The following is an 18889-nucleotide window of genomic DNA, read 5'->3' as shown; positions in this document are numbered from 1 at the left end:
CCATAGAATTACAGCCCCACGAACAAGATGCCTGTCCTCATGCCACAACCCGCTGTGAAGCGGATTACAGAGCCTCAAGTTGGTCACAATGGCTACACTGGATTCCACCCTGGCAAAGTCGATGTCTTCAAGTCTGGATCGCAGCCTTTTGGCTCCGACACGAAGCCGTTAATCAGCGACATCCAGCTCGAGCATGACGTAGAAGTCGTTGCTCGAGACGGCATCAGCCTCTACATAGATGTCTACAGACCTACAGACTCGAAGGAGAAGATTCCAGCCATCCTCAGCTGGTCACCTTATGGGAAGAAGTACAGTGCTCTGGACATGCTTCCCATGACCATCTGGCATTCTTGTGTCAAGCGGTCAGATCTCTCAGGCTTGGAAAAGTTCGAGGGTCTAGATCCTGCTGCGTGGTGTCCTAAGGGCTATGCCATCATCAGCGTAGATGCTCGAGGCGCTGGGAACAACGGCGGTCACATCGGTGTGATGGGTACCCAAGAGTCCGAGGATGGCTACGATGTTGTTGAGGCCGTGGCAAAGCTGCCTTGGTGTAACGGCAATATTGGGATGGCAGGGAACTCGTATCTGGCGATCTCCCAATGGTTCATTGCCGCACAACAACCGCCCTCGCTCAAGGCCATAGCACCATGGGAGGGCCTTAGTGATTTGTACCGTGAACAATTCTGTCGAGGTATGTGTCACCAATATCCTGCACACCAAGCGGAGAGAAGCTGACCCTTATTCCAGGCGGATGGTTCAGCATGCACAATTTCGATTTGATTACCAAAGAAATCTTGAGAGGCAACCTAGCATCAGGCGTCGAGGATTTTGCAGAAATGTACAGACGAAGCCCAACTATGAACGGTTTTTGGAAAGACAAGCGTGTCGACTTCACAAAGATTCGCTGCCCGACTTATATTCGTGGATCAGATGTCAGCGGTTTGCACAACATGGGCTCTATTCGTGCCTGGATGGAGATCCCACACGAGCAGAAGTGGCTACAATGGGGCAGCTGGCAAGAATGGTTCGAGCTATACAGTCTGCCCGAGTCAGAGCACCATCTGGAGTCCTTCTTCGATCGCTTCTTGAAGGAGAAGAACAATGGCTGGGAAGAGAAGACGCCCAAGGTGAGATGGAACATACTGCAGTTTGGTGACCGAGCCCCAATCCAAGATGTTGTCATCGAGGACTTCCCGGTGCCAAACACTGAATATAAGGAGCTGTTCATGACCGAGGGCGGGAAGCTCGCCACCTCGACCCCATCGTCTGCCCAGGTCGCTTCCTACAACTCCGAAGACCGTAACAGCATTCTCGAGTTCACGCACACCTTCCCGGAGGCTTCTAGACTTCTCGGTCTACCCAAGGCAACTGTCTACATGTCTTGTGACGACCAGGACGACTTCTTCGTTTTTGTGCTACTGAGGAAGAAGGACAAGGACGGCAATCTACTCATGCATCTTAACTTTCCCTTCTCGCAGTCACCAATCAAATCGATGGCGGAGATCGACCAGAACAGCACACACAGCGTCAACACCCACGTTGGCCAGATGGGTGTCCTTCGGGCATCGCAACGTGCGATTGATCCATCAAAGAGCATACACCCCAACTTCCCATTTCACACCCACGAAAAGCAGGAGAAAGTGCAGCCTGGTACAGTGGTGAAGCTGGAGATCGGTATCTGGGCACTGGGTGTCGACTTCGATGCCGGCGAGAGCTTAAGCGTGAGGGTGAGTGCCTGGCATGGCTTTCTTCTCTAACCGAAGACATCTACTAATCATCTTGATCGCAGATTTCTGGCCAGAACCTCACAGCCTCGGAATTCACAGCATGGTCCGTGCCACGTCCTGACCATGAGCTGAACCATGGAACGCACAAGCTGCACTTCGGTGGCGAATATCCCAGCTCGGTCATCATTCCGTATGTAGGCAAGCCTTAAGCGGCAAAGGGCATAGACTTGGTCGTTGTCGTTGTCGGTGCTCGTCCATTGTGAGCGTTACGCATCGTTGATGAGCATCATCAGGGCGTGATATTGAGCTGCCTCTTGATAGACCAATAGATAGAATGCATGTATCACTTCCACGTGCTCTGCCAAGTCATGCTACGCTCCCCCTCTGTAGCCCCATGCAGATGACTTGACTCGCAACAACACTAGGCCTGCACTCCACAGATGTCTAGGCTTGGAGTCCGGGGCGAATCATACGTCTGCCCACATGAGCCCGAAAGATATTTCTCCGTCTTTGCACTGGATTTCAAGTGTTCGGCCACTAGTGACCCGAGAGAGGTCACTGTCGAGCCAAGTCGAGCATAGATAGGAGTGCCGTGTGCATCTCCCGGCGCAGACGAATGATAAGGAAATGCCGATAACCTAGGATGCCGGCGAGTGTGGACGAGCATTACCAGATGCCGGGCACCGTGGGAGCAAGATAACCAGCTGGAAGACGGCAGGTCAGGCCGAGGAGGTGAGTATTGTCGGCTGGGCCACAGAGCGCTCATTTACACTGATGAGATTTCGTTGCGTGGCTACTGCAGGGGTATTGCAGTATGTATCGGAAGACAACCATCAATACGGTAACATCGTCATACCACCATCCTCAGAACGTCTCCCTTGTCAGCATATCCAGTGCTTCGAATGGCGAAACAGCCCAGGGTACGAGGTAGGATTCACTGAGTCGGAGAATGTTCTAGACCAGGTAGCACGTAAGGATGGGTGATGAGAAAGTAATGCACACTCTCTTAGTTGGCCCCTTCACCATGATGTGAGCGCAGAACAGAAATAGCCAAAGACCTGATTGATGACACGTTCATCCGGACCTCAAGCAGCCGATGCGCCATCAATATGCCCACGTACATCTACCTCCCTACTCAAGCCCTTCTCTCGCCTAACTACCTCACCAAAGTCCCAGGCCCTACCATCCAGACTCAACTCCACTTGCAGCTCCTCAGCCACAGCACCCATGAGCTCCACACCCGCGAGGCCACTTCCATCCGCAATGCCATTACTATACCTCCCACAACTATGCCTAGAACGACAGTCGAGGAAGTGAGGTGCACTCTGCTTCCCACAGCCTCTGTAGTGCCTGAATCTGTTGACCGTCCACACGACGTTTCTAAGTCGAGGACATGTCAGGAGGACCTCCATCCCTCGTTTCATCGAATCGTGAGGAGCTGAATCTGTGCCAGGATCCGAGAAGGTGGTATTATGGAATGCCACATTCTCGAGAGTGGACGCATGCTGCGAAAGGAAGTCTGCAACGTCGAGGACATGGCAGACTGGTCGCTGAGGGCCGTACTTTGAATCATCGTGCTGCAGCTGGCCTACGAGTGCGAAGCTCCTCATTTTCGAGAATGGTTTGGAGGCTTCATCGCCATTTTCGACGTCGTCTAGGCCGAGAATCATGCGCGTGCTCGTTTCGTCCCTCGCGCCGTGGATGCGATCAGCGGAGTTGGGCCTGTATGTTAGGCGCAGATGCTCGAGCTGCGTCGCACCTTTTGTAAGCCCATGACAGAACTTTCGCCATGTAGTCTTGGGGTCCCAACCAGCGTCAAGAATCAGGTCGAGACTCGTAAGCTTTGCAAGCTTGTCCACAGCAGCCGGATGGCGGAATGCCTTGAAGACACCAGTATAGCTGCATTTGAGCAGGGCAGCGGCATAGGGTAGTTCGTGGGTGGTAATACTCAGCTGCTCGAAACTCAGCTGGTCCTGCATAAGCAGATCGAACATCATAGAGGTATCTGCGCGTCCTGTGATCTGGCGGTGATGAGTCACTTGCGACGTAAGTTGCTTCGGGACACGCTCTCCTGACGACTTGCCACTCAAGGTCGTGTTGAACCCTGTTCCTATGCAAGAATCGTCGAGAGCAATCTGACCTAGTTTGGGCAGTTGTGCAAGCGCTTCGATCAATATGCTATAAGCTCCAGTGAATGGTTGTAACGAGTCCTCGGCCTTCTCTTCTTGACCGACAGCCACCGCAGCTTTCCGACCAGCCGCTACCGGAAAGTTTAGCGGCCATGGTCGAAATTTGTGATACCATTCCTGAGTCTGATAGTTTGCACCAGGGCACTGTATCTCAGTCTGATACCTGTGGCATGGAAACGTCCGATCGACCTCTTGAGGGGATACACCTCCCAGTAAAACAAGGCGACTGATGTTCTGGTTCAAGGCCGGATGCTCGCATATTCTGACTGCCGTTTGGAGAGAATTCTTGGCAGGACGGATGTAAAGCGTCGTCAACCTCTGCGACAAGATTGTAGTGCAGACTGGCATGACACATCTGCAGCTGAGACGGAGAGCTAACAAATCGTGTGTGGGAAGGTCCTCGAAGACGAGTACCAGTACCTCGTCCGGAAGAGTACCGAATGCTGCCACTCTGGCACGCTCCTTCTGCCTTGACTTCTTCGTCTCTCTGAAAACCATCTTCGCTGATGTGCAACCAGGGAAGGGATCCGGTGGTTGTTTGGAGAGTTGACTGGAATCGGAATCGACATGGTGGAAGTATCTGCACTTCTGCCTGCGCTGTGAGTCAATGGTCCCGGGACGTGCGCAGTGAAGACAACAGCTGCTGGGCATCTGAGGACGACATGTGAAGTATGACGGTGAAATTCGACGCTGAATGTGTGGAAATGAGTGAGGTAGTAATGTTAAAGAGTTGAGCTGAGTTGTAAGTTATACTGAGCCTTGGTGTAGTGCAAGATCGGGCGCCCTGTACACTCTCTGTACTTACCTTGTCTTTCGGTTTGCGTTTCTTCCGTGCACGCTTTCTGAAATCCTAATCTAGTGAGCAGTGTGTCGTGCTGATTTCATCCTTTATGGCCATTGATATCATTAAGACATGCATCATAATTACTGTTCATTGCTCGTTCCTGCGAATGGCCGAGGCTAGCTTTCGCCGCCGTGTATGTGCCAGAAGGTCGAAATGCCAATGTGCTCATACCTTCTTCTCGTCCGGTTCCGCCTCAGCGTGTCCTACTGGCACCAGCTTGCCAACGACAAGATACTTCTCATTGAACCTCTCCTCCCATCCTCTCATCGCTTCCATCTCATCACCACCTAAATCTTCGAGTCTATCCAGCGGGCCTTGCAGATTCTCCGTCAACATATCCTCGTCGAAACTGCCGCATGCTAGGCCTCTACTTGCATCCCGACCCGCAAAATTCTGGTATGGACCTCCGGGACCGTAGAAGTTGCGACCAGGACTGACGTCGAAGATGTTACCGCGGACAGCCAGGTAGACGGGCATACCATTTGTGCCATTGTATGGCATTAGCTGCGGCGGCGTGAAGACTCGGAAGACCGTTGGGGCTGGAGCTGTAGGCAGAGTCGTTGCTTGTGGCCTCGCTGGTCTTAGGCGCATGTATACTAGTACCAGGAACAAGGAGAGGAGGATGAGGTTGATCGGGCTCGCTATCGAGGCGCTGTAGTATTTGTCAGACTTTTGTTGGTCCAATGTGTCTGGTATGAGCATACACTTGCGCCGCCGGCGGAGCTGTGTTCATGGTGCTGCCTTGCTATCCATTAGCTAGGGTGTGATTTATTTGTGGATTCTATACACACCCTCGTCCATGATTGTTTTGCTACCTCACACCAACGATGCTGTTGCAACTTGATGAGATGATATGCAAGCGGCGAGATGATTATGATGACAGGTGTGTCAGCCAAATTGTGCTCCTTCCGGTCTGACAAGCAGCTCCACATATGACATGTGCCTGCTGCCTCTCGTGTCTCGGCTCGCACTGCATCAATCCCGAGGGTTCGCTCAGGGAGTCAGGGTCCATCTCCATCTCGTGGGCAGCGCGCGTCGCAACGGCGGTTAATATGACCTTAGCGGCGATCGTTTGACCATATAATTTCCACCGGTGCGCGTAGCGGTAGTGTGGTCGACCAGCCGCGCCTATCCAAGGAATGCGCCGTGTAGCCTCTCGTACTGAACAAGATACGGGAGTAGACGGCACGATAATATGAAAATTAGTCCGCGCAAACAGGGCAATGTGACTCGTGACAGCATTCTAATCCTACACCCACATACTCCTCCGCCCTCCTCCTCCTTCATTGCTGCATTGTTTAAGTTGACGGCGGTACTGCGACCGCGCTCCGCCTCGCACTGGCATTCGACCGTCCTGGTCCCTGGATGCTGACTTCTGAAACACGTCCGTTGCTAACCACAGCAATCCACCGCGAGGCATTGGCCCAGGATCCTTCGCCCCGAAGTTTGTGACGACAGCGAATCAGCAAACACTCGGACAACATGGCTGTCATGGACTCAGAAGACAGCTCTTCAGCTTTACCTGCCCGTATGGTCTTTCTCAAAAACAAACGAAGCTCTCAAGCAGAACGACTTGGGATGGCAATGCCCACTTACACCATCGCCGAGGACCCTCCATGGGTGACGGACCGCGCATCACATGCTCCCACTGCCTCCTCAATCTACAGTGACGAATATGATGAACATGCGCCACCAGTGCCAGCTCACGACAAGCTCTCCTACCATCCATCATACCACGCACACCCACAGCAACAAATCATGGATTCTGGACCACAGCTCCGCCCATCGCGGCTGCCAATTTTCAAGCAAGTCCGCTCAATGCTTCACAAACCGCCACCACTAGTCACGCCCGACAATGCACGCTGGGATGACTTCTCGGGCGAACTATCCGACAGTGGCAAGCCTGCGCAAGTGAATCCCTCCACCTACGTTTCACCCTATGATAAAGTGTTTAGATCGCGCAAGCGATCACCCGAGCGTCGTGGCGCGCAACAGACACGTGAAGCCTCCCCGGCATTCTCGGTTCTGCAAGACGACGAAGTCAAGCCGCCACCTCCATTAAGACTTGGGCGAAATACACGCAGCCTGTCACCTGTTTCACCTATCTCGCCTGTATCTGCAAGTGACTTCAGGGTACCTTCACCACAATTCAATCACGATCGGCCTCAGCCTTCATTGTCACTTGCGCCGCCGTCTGTGAAATTGATCAAGCGGAAGCCGACTCCTTCTTCAATCGTTATCACCAAGGAAAACGTTGAGCCACAGCGAAGTCCTTCGGTGAATAGTGACTGGACCGAGCCACCAGACGACGACGAGCCGGAGAGAAAGCAGGCCGACGAAAGCCACTTCAGCTGGACCACATATGCGGCATCAGAAGCACCTGGACGTCCTTCGACGGACTCGAGACATACGAAGCAGTCTACCGCAGCAGATCGCGATCCAAGATCTCACTTCAGTTGGAGCACAGTAAATACAGTAGCCACTCATCAACGACGAGTAGAACCTCGGCCGCCCAGCCCACCACCACCGATACCGAACAAGTACTCTGCGCCCAACACTCCACAAACATACAGTCCTCGCGGTATGCCTGTACAATCTATACTCTCGCGACAGCGTCCAATCCAGCGGATCGAGAAGACGGGGTGGACACCTCCAGCCCGCAAGAGCTCAAACACACCTACACCACATTCAGCGACCACACCAGCATCCTCAAACACACCACTCAGCGTAGTCCATCCAGCTCTCCGTGGCACCTCGCCCTTCTCCGCTTCCACGACCACAATCCACAAGGACGGCAGCAAGCGTCTCCCACCACCACCCACCCCCACCGAGCCAATTTCCCACCTGGAAACCCTCCTAGCAACAGAAAAAGACCTCGTCCACCAACGCCGCAACATCGAAAAGGGTATCCTCGAGCTCGAGAAGATTCAAAAGGCGAGCCCGATGGAGGTTAGTTGGTCCACTGTGCAGGAGGCGAAGAAGAGGCTTGAGGAGCAGAGACACAGGTTGGCGGAGCTGAATTGTGAGGAGAGGGAGGTTGGGGTCAGGATTGCACGGGTGAGGAGGAAGGAGGGGGAGGGGTGTGAAGAGGGGTTGTGGGTGAGGAGGGTTACTGGGTAGAACTTGAGGATGATGAAAATGAACGCACATGAAGACTTTTGGGAGGAGGCTGGGAGACTTGCAGTGCTTGGGCGGCACGAGTAGGCTGAGGACATGATATGCTGTTTGCATGAGCCACGGGACGAGTTGTGCGAGGGTTGCATGAGGCCTGGTTCGTGATGAGGGTGCGATAACAGTTTTCGCAGCGTCGTGTCACATTGTTGTTCCAAAGCATGATTTAGCAAGGCGTTCTGGGCTGTATAGCAATGGAATGCATGGAATAGCGGTGCTTCTGCGAGCTTCGTTCCATACCTGGTCTCGTCGCCTTCGTCAGCTAGGAGGGGTTGACTGGCATATCAAGGATGTTAGCGGCTGGCATGTAGTCAGGCTAGTCGTCTAACTCTATGTATGATTACGATGAATTGTATGTGGCTTCATTCCAGTGTCACACCACGCGCGAGTGACGCGACGAAAGTCCGTGCTTTCGTCTGTGCTTTGCGGAGGGTCGGAAGTGAATGCATCAGGACTTCGTGATTGATCAAGCAGCGGACATCTGACACCTACTTTGTACAAGACAACCACGATGATCGTACGGAGCAGTATCCGTCTGGGCAGCAGGATCAATTCCAGACACCTGTTCGAAACCACCTTCTTGCGACTTGCCTCGAATGATACGCGGGTCCAGACAACCATACAGTCGCAAGCATCACCAGTCCCAGTCCCAGCAGTCACCACCACAACTACATCACTCCACGGTCAAACCAGCGTACAAACGCCCATCCAGTCTGTGAACCCTAACGCCATCGGTACGCCTTCTGCAAAGCCGATTAAGAGAGTCAATGATACATTATGGTTTTTCACGACTGTGGGGTCCTTGATCGCTATACCTTTTATTACGTACTACTATTACGAGCAGAGGAAAGTGCATATGGATGAGAAGAGACAGAATTTGCTTGTTGATGCGCAGGCGAGGTATCGGGCTGGTAATGGGGGATGAGGGGGCTTGCACTCCGGACAAGGCTTCGTCTGGGTTGCGTTGTGTCTGGAGTGCATATCAGACCGGTGTGCAATATGTGCGGCACTGCGAATTTTCAGGCTGCCTTTGTGCGCATTCACGGTGCAGCTTTGGAGCACCTTCACTATCGTCATTGGTCCATCCAGATCCACCGAGCAACCTTCGCCTGCATCATTCCCGGCCCTCTGCATCAGCCAGTCTTGGATGACCCTGGAAGCTGAGTTTCCAAAGACATGAGTCATGAGGAACGTCTTCCAAAAGGGCACCATATAGCAAGAGCACGTACTCTGCGCCGATGCGCGTCCGGTACAACCCGAACAGTCTCTTGGCCTCACCAACTTCCACAACACGAAAGTACAAATTCTTGAAGCTTGGCGCTAACCCGATGTCAAGCGATTTGAGCCATTTCGTCTGAAATCGCTCCTCACCACGGGTGGAGGTGTTGTGGATTGCGAATCTATTGTGGGAGTAATATATCGGAAGGATAAACTCTCGCAAGTATCGGCATGTTGCAGCCAAGGCTGGATGTGTTCGTCGGAGATGCGAAGGGTGCATGCATTTCTCATCGCTTGATGTATGGCCGTCCATTTGTAGAGTCTCCGAAAGCTCTGGAATGGGTAGTGACCCCTGGGGGCAAGTGATGTTGATGGTGTGGTCTTCAAGAACGGCAAGCTCGTAGATCTGGAGTTGGAGCTCTACTGGCAGCTCCAACTGGCGGCAGTGCTGTAAGGCCTGTGGTAGCGAGGTTGTGTCAGATCATGATATGGAGAAAGCAGTGCTAGGGTGCTTACCATTGCGTGGATTCTAGATACCCGCTTCAGATGTTTGCGAAGCACATGGAGTGTACCATAATAACCGAGGATGAGGGCCAAGGCGCAAAAGACTTGAGCAGAGGGCGAAGCACGTTTGTGACATGGCACGGTCCGCCACCCTGCACGCGGGACAGATCTGGAAGGTACGATGCACATGTCTAAAATTGCACAGCAGCCTCTGCATCGTTAAATCTTCAACGTCACTATGCCACTGTACAGCTCAACGCCTCAGTCAACGTTGCACGCGCTATAAATTACGACCACACTGTCATATGCGATCACTTATGATGCCGCCGTGCCGCCCATCGATGGTGATGCTGCCCATCAGCTGGTTATTGCTGCATCACGCGCAATGAAGCCAATTGCAATGACGTTTTGGTCCTGTCTCCGTCATCCCCAATAATCAGCCTGGAAGTCGTTGAATGGGTGACGGCACTTCAGCGTCTAGCGTCGAGGGAGTCTGCATGTGCGCTCCAAGGCTGGTTGTTTGGGCTGGTACTTGTGAGGATATACCGGCGAATGGATTATCGCTAATCAACCTTCATGGGCTACTCGGTAATCATCACGACGTCGAAGATGTCGAATGCAGCTCGACTGGTAGAATGAAAAGCTGAAACAGAGCGTTTGCTCGTATTCCTCCAAAAGTTATCGAGACGGTAGCGCTGTGTGCATTTGAAGGATGGGCATGCTAGTCTGCGCTATACCCATGCTGATGCACACAGGACGAGGTGCCAGACGTGCCATCATTAAGCCAAGATATGTCCGCATTCCATGGCCAATCACTGCACACTCTCCTTCCCAGCCACCTCGTAGACACAGCTCCCACTTCCTGGTCTGCTGACAACAATCGCCTCCTTGAGCTTCTCCTCAGTAATATCTGGGAACTTCTGCTTATAGTACTTCTCGATCCACTTCTGCTTCACAGCCTCGACCTTATCTTCGGGCACCAAATGTACACTGCAGCCACCCCATCCCGCGCCCGTCAACCTGCTACCACACGAGCCGGCGGACCGGGCTATCTGGCACAGCTCGTCTAGCTCCGGACAGCTGTTGTCGAAGACATCTCGGCATGAATCTTGTGTCTCGTTCATGAGCTGGCCGAGAGCCTTGAGCAGCTCCGTGTTTTCTGCATCTGATTTCGGTGGTGGTGATGCCAGTAGCTCATTGAACTTGAGTACTCGTAGTGCTTCGCTGAAGACGTGGAGTGCTCGCTGTCTTATCATGAATCTTTCCGCTCTGATCGGAAACTTCTTCATATACTTGCTCTCCAGGTCTGGTATGCTCATGCCGAGGATCTCGGACAGCTGTTCTCGAGTGTAGCCTTCTTCTTGTGGTAGGTACTGGTCGACCTTCTCAACCAGGTCTTGTAATTGCTTCTGGAACTCCTCCTTTGATACTCCGTGATTGTTCTTTACGCCATGCTTTTCTTGGTAGTACGCATCGTGGAAGCCTCGTAAGCTGACCCCTAGTGGTCCAGCATCCGCTGGCAGCTCCTTGAGTCCGAATGCTCTCGCTAGTACCAGTGCAGCCAGTGTGACTTCCACAACTCGCAGGTTATAGCACATTGGTGCCGTCACGTGTTTGTCGGCCGCCACGAACGATTGTGCAATAACGAATACTAGAGGCGACTTCATCCGAGGGAAAGCAATGTTCGTAGCTGAGAGCTCAGGTACGAAGGAGACGTATAACGCAGAACCTTGGACCGGGAAAACAGATGCAGATTGGTCCATCCCTCCAGAGTTGACACCGACAGCTCGCTCCGAGACGATGGCGACCTCGACTAGCTCCTTCTTGTCGACTTTGTCGACGCCGTTCGCCTTCATGACTGCTAGCCCGCTTGAGCAGACAAAGGCGGCACTGCTCGACAGACCGCCACCGGATGGTACTGTACCATCAGCTAGTATGTCCATCCCAACGCTTTGCTTGAAGTCGTTGCCTTTCTTTCGTAACAGATCAGTAGCGCCAGACAGACCGGACTTGAAGTAGTTCGTCCATTCGAGGGTCGACGGATCGATGTGTACGTCGCCCGTATCCGGAATGTCAAATTCTCTGCTCTCGAACTTTTGTGGATGAACATTGATCAGTCGTATTGTGCTTGGACCAGGTTCTTGAGAGTGGACAGAGACTGCGAGTAAGACATCGGCTGTGATAGCCATTGGTAAGACTTCATACAGACAATAATCGATATGCTATGACACGAAAGTCAGCCAAACAGCCTCACACGTTGAAATGTCAGGTAACAGCACTTTTGCTATAGTGCCTTGCCGACTCGTTGATCGTCGTTGACAAATCCATGATACATACCTCGCCAATGATGTTGACTCTGCCAGGACTTCTTGATACGAAGTCTGGTAGCTTGCCATACTCCTCCTTGAACTTGCTGATCAGGTTGTTCCATCGTTGTGTTTGGCTCTCGAGTGCATCTTCTGAGTATATCTCCTTCAACGACTTGGCCGTAGGCACTTCCATTCTTGGCTCGAGTCTAGGTCTTATAGCAGATATTACTAAGTATGGTGGATAATTGTGAAAGGTTGTCGTAGTTGGTCTGAAGGTGCACGTTTCAAGCAAGAGGTCGCGTGGTATAAACGGAAAATGTATTCCAGACAACATTGTTCATATGCATGTGGAGGGCGGGGCATTGGGTGGAGGGGTCATGCTCGAAGGAGATGTCAGTGACCGTGAAGACGGCATGTGGAGGAGCAGTGCCGGTGAATTGCTGAGGAACGTCAATCGAAGCATGCTCATCGAGCGTCCTTCAGGTGTATTACGACAATGCATTTCCGGTGAGAAGTGTGTATGGCGGCATTGAGCAACGACAGCGATGGAAAAGCTGGTGTTGGCGTCGAGTACTGTACTCCTCAACGCAGACATAACAGTTCGGGGCCACATGTCAATATTTCGCATCGGCGCAGAAGCACGCACATGGAAATGGGTCAATCTGGTGGAGGTAGGATTGTAGTGATTTGTGATCTTGTGTTGCTATTGCTGCGGTCATGGCGAGACCAAAGTCTCTCGGTCAACAAGGTAGCGATGTGAAGTTTCTCCTCCTCTGGGTTGGGCCAAAGACGACAGACGATTCTGAAGCCCACCGGCTGTGATTGACTCGACTGCTTCTAGGGATATTCTCGTTTCATCGAGATTGCTGTCATCAGCGAGAGGAGACTTTCTTTGTCTTGCATGCTCGAACAGCCTTCACCCTTTTTGCCACGAACCCTGCTTCGCATCTGGTTCATCATCGTCAGCAACGCGCTCAAAGCTCCAGGTAGTGCCTTGAATGTCTGTGTATGTGTGGTCGGGAGACATCGGCTGTGGTGCGGGCGGTGGTGCGAGGCAAGATTGACAGGCTGTGTCGTTGATGCGAGGGACAGCAAAGGAGGTGTAGCCTCGACAGCCATACCGGGATGAGAAGCTAGGACAGATGCTGCAGAGGCTTGCGAAGGGTATATTTTTGCCGCAAGCCGGGCAGATGGAGTATTGGTAGGTGCACATACTGACCTGATGCTTGGCCTGTAAGTCCGTTTTGTTCTTGATAGTATGCTTTTGACTGGGACCCAGCTGCATGTCTCAAGAGCTGCAGAAAGCGACTTTTCCTTTTAAAGATGTTTTCATTCGATCACTGACCTGCAGGGAGAACGATCAGTACTTATAAGATTCTACACAGAGAGACTCCTAGGTTGCAAATACGCCAACGTCACTTCACAAGTGACCACCGCGTTGTGAAGGGCCCGAACCACGTTCCGGTGACACCTTCGCCATTCAACACAATTGCTTTGTTAACTCGCACATTCACATACTCAGTATATACCGAGACACGATACAACACCCTCCATTGTGAATGCCAGGCTTCGAAACACATCCGTAGCGATGAATGCGTTTGTGTAAGCGGCAGGCCGCGCCTTTACAAGACTGATTCGACTTATGTTCAATCCTGCGAGTCGCTCCTTTGACCAGACACGATCCTTTGCAGCATCCAGCAACCACGAGTCTTCCGGTCTTCCGGTACACTCTTCGTATCCAACAGAACGCAGGTAGGCACTTGCTATAATAAATTGGCCAGGACTCCCGTTCTCAAAAGATTTTCGGAAACTTAAGCAGCACAACAGCAGCCATGCAGGTCATGAACATGTTGCTCTTCACTCTGTGGATTGTTATGTCGCTGCTCAGATATATGCGGACTGTCGCCAGCATCTTCACCTTTATATTCTATCGACCAAAGCCAGTCAAGGTCAAACCGACGTACACTGCCAAGGACGTCACTGTGATAGTGCCAACAACTTTCAAGTCCGAGACGGAGTTGACGCATTGTCTACGCTGCATCAGCGCCTGTTCTCCGGCATCGATTCTGGTGGTCACAGCTGTAGCCAATATCAGCCTCGTCCAACAAATCTGCTCGCTGAAGGCGTACAATCGAGTACGTGTGCTCGGAGTCGAGAAACTCAATAAGCGACGACAAATGATCAAGGCTTTGAAGCAGGTCAACACCAAGATAGTCGTCTTCGCTGATGATGATGTCTTCTGGCCAGCTCGATACCTCGATTACTTGCTTGCCATTTTCGAAGATCCTCGTACTGGTGCTGGTGGCACTCGTCAGCGAGTCCGCCGCAATCCTGGTACATTCATCAACTTCTGGAACTTCCTTGGAATTTCTTACCTTGAGCGTCGAGTCTGGAATAACATCGCGACCAATGCCATTGATGGATCGATCTCGACTCTGTCTGGTCGCACTTCTGCATACCTTACAGCAATCCTGAAGAGTGATGAGTTCTTTCACTGTTTTCTAAACGATCATTGGCGAGGCCATCCTCTGAACACAGACGATGACAAATGCCTCACAAGGTATGTCTATTCGCATGGCTGGTCCATCACCATTCAATCGGATCCTCGGTCTGTGATCGAGACGACTTTGGAGGATAACCCGAAGTATATCTCGCAATGTCTTCGCTGGGCTCGTGCCCACTGGCGGGGGAACTTCATCGTCATGGAGAATGAGAGATACTGGCGATCGTCGAAGTTCTGGTGGGGATGCTATGTTATCTATATCTGTCAGTTCCAGACTCCAGCACTTCTTGTCGATGGATTATTACTTGGCCTCGTCCTCGGTGCCACCTTAGGCACATGCTGTCAACAGTGGGCCACAATTGCTCTCGTTGTCTGGATCGTCTTCACGAAGAATGTGAAGATGATCCCGCATTTCTGTCGAAATCCACAGGATATGCTTTGGATTCCAGCTGGCATTCTCTTCAGCTATATACATGGCTTCTTGAACCTCTATGCTCTGCTCACCCTCACAAACACAACATGGGGATCGCAGAGCTTGGAGGCGCTGGAGGTCGTTCGTGCTGAAAACGAGGAAGTGGTTCCGCTACTACGGAATGCCATGGATGAAGGCACATTGTATCGAGAGCCGGTTCTTGGTGAGTGTATTCGGGGAGTAAAGCGCTCTACGAGTACTGACATCGACACAGGTCGCGTGGTCGGAGACGACTACTTCTCTCCAGTCCGCATCGACTCCGCTTATGGTTCCAGGTCGACAAGTCCAGGATAGGGGATTGTCGTCTGCGTAGCGTAGCGTATACATGGTGGCACGATTGCCTCAGGAAGAGCATTAGGGCGGGTATTCCACACTGGCTATGCAGTCCGGAAGTATGCAACTAAATACACAAAAGTTCGTCGGTTTTTATTACAAAACGACTACCTTCGTAGTTTATTTCAACTGTTTGCATCTTGCATCTAGCGTAAAGGCGTTGTGGTCAGCTTCGGTCAGGGAGTGGGGGTAGATCGTACGGATGAGGTGAAGACTGGAGGCGCGGCGCACAGACTATGACTCACAACCAATCAAAACACGCAAAACCGCAAGCACTTTAGCTGCTGCCTCTGCATCACCTTCTTAGCCACGCTTTGGGCTCATAATGATACATCGTCGAAGCTGACTATGTGCTGCAGCCCTATCGTGACAGCTCATGCAGGTACACTTTCGTCACCGGTGACAGCGTTCAAGCGGCGTGGCCTGAAACTTGCAACAGCTGGGGCCGGCACTTCTGCGCCAGCTGAAAGAAATCTGTGGCCGTGCATTTCGCGAGGTTACTGCAAGCACACCGCCTCCCTCGCATCTGCAGCATACAACGCCATCGTCCACGGAGCTGCGCGGTAGAGGCGTGGCAGCGAAGTGCAGTACATCACACAAATCTTCATAAGGCCACCGCGAGTGACCGCGAAAAGTCTGTTTGCTTACTTGGCTGGCTAGACCAACCGGTCCACAGAAACCTCAGCCAATATTCCCTTGACCGGTCGATGTACCTGTGCTTGACTCACAGTACTCGTCTGCTATACTTGCATTAAGAGTGTACCACGTGATGGCATAGCTGTACTCACACGTACAGCTCGCCACCTAGCACGACTGATTGGCCGTCTAACAGCTCGGAGACTTTCATAAAGCATATGGTCTGGTCTGGGATTTGGGACCGGCCAAATTCAAGTCACGACAAGTAGACCATCTCATGAATATGCCTATCGACAAGATGGCAACAACACGCGAGGCTTCTGCACTACAAGCACTACACTATGTTGCTCCACTCTTACCAATCTGCTACTTCCTTGTGGCGAAAGTGATCGCGGCATGCCTGCTTCATCAACAGAGAACACAATCTGGAGCTGCGACGAGACGATATATTGCCATCAGCTTGCTCGGCGCCGTCGCAGCCTCTGTGTCTGCGCAGGGCATTATCTACATCGTTCAAGCTTCCACCAAGAGAAGCTTTTCAGCGTCCCAAGATGTGGTCGTCTATATCACGGTTGATCTTCTCATCTATAGTTCGCTGCTTGTTGGACTGTGGGAGAATAAGAAGCCACTCTGGTATCTGTACACTGGTGCCTGGACGCTCGGGTTTTTGGCGGAGTTGGCTTGCACCGCGCTACAAGCACTAAACAAGAGGCCTAACAAACACGGTAAACTCGATTTCGGAATGCAGCTTATCCGCGTGGTGCTGTTACTTGTGCTTAGCATTCTAGGCTGGATATTTGTGCTACAGGAGCGAAACAAATCTGCCAAGCCCGATGCAGAGACTGAGCCTTTGCTCGCGAGTGGGGCGAATGAGACCAACGGACAAGCCACAAAACCAGTTTACGGCTCGACCTCGTCGACCGATAGCGATGCCTCGTCCACAAAGGTCGCGAGCGAGGACGACGATGATATTGACAGTGACAGCGAGGAGCCTGAACGGGATAAGGAAGTCAAAGCTCAGCAAAAGAAGCGTCTTGAAGACTCTGGTAACTGGCTCAATTACCTCTCGGACTTCAAAATATTTATACCTATGCTGTGGCCGTCTCGAAACAGGCTCGTTCAATCTTGCTTGGCTACAGTCGTCCTAGTCCTTATTGCTCAGCGCTTCCTCAACGTCCTCGTTCCACGCCAGCTGGGGATAATCACGGACGAGCTCGCAGATACATATGGTACAGGTATGATACCGTGGCGAGCTGTAGGACTATGGATATTGTACTACACTTTGAGCTCGCCTGCAGGACTATCGCTCATCAAGTCACTCGCCGAGATCCCTGTTCAACAATTCTCCTACAAAAGTATCGGCTCTTCGGCATTTTCGCACGTCATGCACTTGTCTATGGACTTCCACAATGACAAGAACTCTGGCGAGCTCATTCGGGCCATCGAGCAAGGGCAGCATCTAACAGGTCTACTCGAATTCATCTTCTTCGAGGTTGGGCCCATGTTCATCGATCTGATCATCGGCTTTGTGTACGTCTACACTCTGTTCGACGTCTACATGACCATGATACTGGTAATTATTGGGATTGCCTACATCTGGATTGGTGCTAAGACGACTTCCTGGAGTATCAAGCAACGTAGACGATTCAACAATGCCTGGCGCAACGAAAGTAAAGTTCAGAACGAAGCAATCAACAACTGGCAAACGGTGTCGCACTTCAACCGAAGCACGTACGAATGTGAGAGATATAGCAAGAGTCTGGATGAGTTCAATGCCGCTGAGTGGACCTACTACATTGCATACTATACTGGCAGCAGTTTGCAATCTTTGGTCATGCTCGTCGGACGATTGGCAGCATTCTCACTCGCCGTGGTGAGAGTGGCTCAAGGTCGAGCACGAGTCGGCAATTTCGTCACTCTCACAATGTACTGGAGATCGATCGAAGGCCCACTGGCTCAAGTCTCATGGTCAGTGAGGAGGGTATCGCAGATGCTTACGGACTCGGAACGCCTGCTACAATTGATGCTCACAAAGCCATCTGTCATAAGTGATGCATCAGCCCCAGCTATCGTTATTGAGGAGGGCGAGGTCGAATTTGACCATGTGGACTTTGCATACGATCCGCGTAGGCAGACGTTGAAAGATGTGAGCTTCAAAGTCAAGCCTGGGCAGACTGTGGCTCTGGTTGGAGAGACTGGAGGCGGCAAGAGCACGATAATCAAGCTTCTCTATCGCTACTACGATGTTGGTGAAGGCGGCATCCGGATCGATGGGCAGGACATACGTCATGTGGATCTGGACAGTCTACGGGACTCCTTCGGCATGGTACCACAAGATCCGGCCTTGTTTAATGTGTCTCTGATGGAGAACATTAAGTACGCTCGCCTCGACGCAACCGAGGAAGACGTCGTGGAAGCTTGCAAAGCGGCTGCCATCCATGACAAGATCGAGACATTCCCAGACAAATACAAATCCACAGTCGGTGAGCGCGGCGTCAAGCTGTCGGGTGGAGAGCTGCAACGTGTGTCGATAGCACGCGCTATACTCAAGCAGCCGAAGATTGTGCTACTGGATGAGGCAACGAGCATGATCGATGCTGAGACAGAGGCACTGATCCAGAATGCATTCAAGCGCCTTGCGGCCGGACGGACTACCTTTATCATCGCTCACCGTCTTTCAACGATCCAGCATGCGGATCTGATTCTGGTCATCAATGATGGCAAGATCATTGAGTCTGGAAGCCATGAGGAACTTTTCAGGCAGAATGGCAAGTACGTTGCGCTGTGGTCAAAACAGATCAGTAAGGATGTAGAAGGAGTGGGTAAGGCATTGGATGGCAAGGCGAAGGAGGGCGAAGCATTGATTGACACTGCAAGCGGCGCTGACAAGAATGAGGATGCTTTAAAAGGACATGATATCGAATGAAGTGTATCGTCTCGGTCATAGATTGTACAAAGTAGATGTGACCCTTGTATCGAGATT

At 52.0% G+C, this 18889-nt stretch overlaps 7 protein-coding genes across 7 annotated transcripts; 4 read left to right on the top strand and 3 right to left on the bottom strand.

The window, feature by feature from the left end:
- Positions 1-27: 27 nt before the first annotated feature.
- Positions 28-1936, top strand: LTS14_003026 (uncharacterized protein; the record flags this gene model as incomplete). The annotated part of the gene is made up of 3 exons (XM_064835731.1): positions 28-691; positions 748-1727; positions 1790-1936. 3 exons carry the CDS (start codon positions 28-30, stop codon positions 1934-1936), a joined length of 1791 nt encoding a protein of 596 aa, XP_064696781.1.
- Positions 1937-2812: 876 nt separating this feature from the next.
- LTS14_003025 (uncharacterized protein) lies at positions 2813-4414 on the bottom strand (the record flags this gene model as incomplete). Its single annotated transcript, XM_064835730.1, has 1 exon — positions 2813-4414. One exon carries the CDS (start codon positions 4412-4414, stop codon positions 2813-2815), a length of 1602 nt encoding a protein of 533 aa, XP_064696780.1.
- A 511-nt stretch (positions 4415-4925) lies between these two features.
- DAP1 (Dihydrodipicolinate synthase) lies at positions 4926-5561 on the bottom strand (the record flags this gene model as incomplete). Its single annotated transcript, XM_064835729.1, has 3 exons — positions 4926-5412; positions 5465-5501; positions 5552-5561. The coding sequence occupies 3 exons, from the start codon at positions 5559-5561 to the stop codon at positions 4926-4928; spliced, it is 534 nt and encodes a 177-aa protein (XP_064696779.1).
- A 681-nt stretch (positions 5562-6242) lies between these two features.
- LTS14_003023 (uncharacterized protein) lies at positions 6243-7880 on the top strand (the record flags this gene model as incomplete). Its single annotated transcript, XM_064835728.1, has 1 exon — positions 6243-7880. One exon carries the CDS (start codon positions 6243-6245, stop codon positions 7878-7880), a length of 1638 nt encoding a protein of 545 aa, XP_064696778.1.
- Positions 7881-10465: 2585 nt separating this feature from the next.
- GAL1 (galactokinase) lies at positions 10466-12155 on the bottom strand (the record flags this gene model as incomplete). Its single annotated transcript, XM_064835727.1, has 2 exons — positions 10466-11875; positions 11991-12155. The coding sequence occupies 2 exons, from the start codon at positions 12153-12155 to the stop codon at positions 10466-10468; spliced, it is 1575 nt and encodes a 524-aa protein (XP_064696777.1).
- Positions 12156-13794: 1639 nt separating this feature from the next.
- LTS14_003021 (uncharacterized protein) lies at positions 13795-15231 on the top strand (the record flags this gene model as incomplete). The annotated part of the gene is made up of 2 exons (XM_064835726.1): positions 13795-15100; positions 15152-15231. 2 exons carry the CDS (start codon positions 13795-13797, stop codon positions 15229-15231), a joined length of 1386 nt encoding a protein of 461 aa, XP_064696776.1.
- A 958-nt stretch (positions 15232-16189) lies between these two features.
- LTS14_003020 (uncharacterized protein) lies at positions 16190-18832 on the top strand (the record flags this gene model as incomplete). The annotated part of the gene is made up of 2 exons (XM_064835725.1): positions 16190-17141; positions 17205-18832. The coding sequence occupies 2 exons, from the start codon at positions 16190-16192 to the stop codon at positions 18830-18832; spliced, it is 2580 nt and encodes an 859-aa protein (XP_064696775.1).
- Between the last annotated feature and the right edge of the window lie 57 nt (positions 18833-18889).

Source organism: Recurvomyces mirabilis, assembly GCF_035927965.1.
Source record: "Recurvomyces mirabilis strain CCFEE 5264 chromosome Unknown scaffold_6, whole genome shotgun sequence".
Taxonomy (NCBI): domain Eukaryota; kingdom Fungi; phylum Ascomycota; class Dothideomycetes; order Mycosphaerellales; family Teratosphaeriaceae; genus Recurvomyces; species Recurvomyces mirabilis.
Note: the sequence above shows the minus strand (reverse complement) of the source record. Positions and strands in the feature narration are given on the sequence as shown.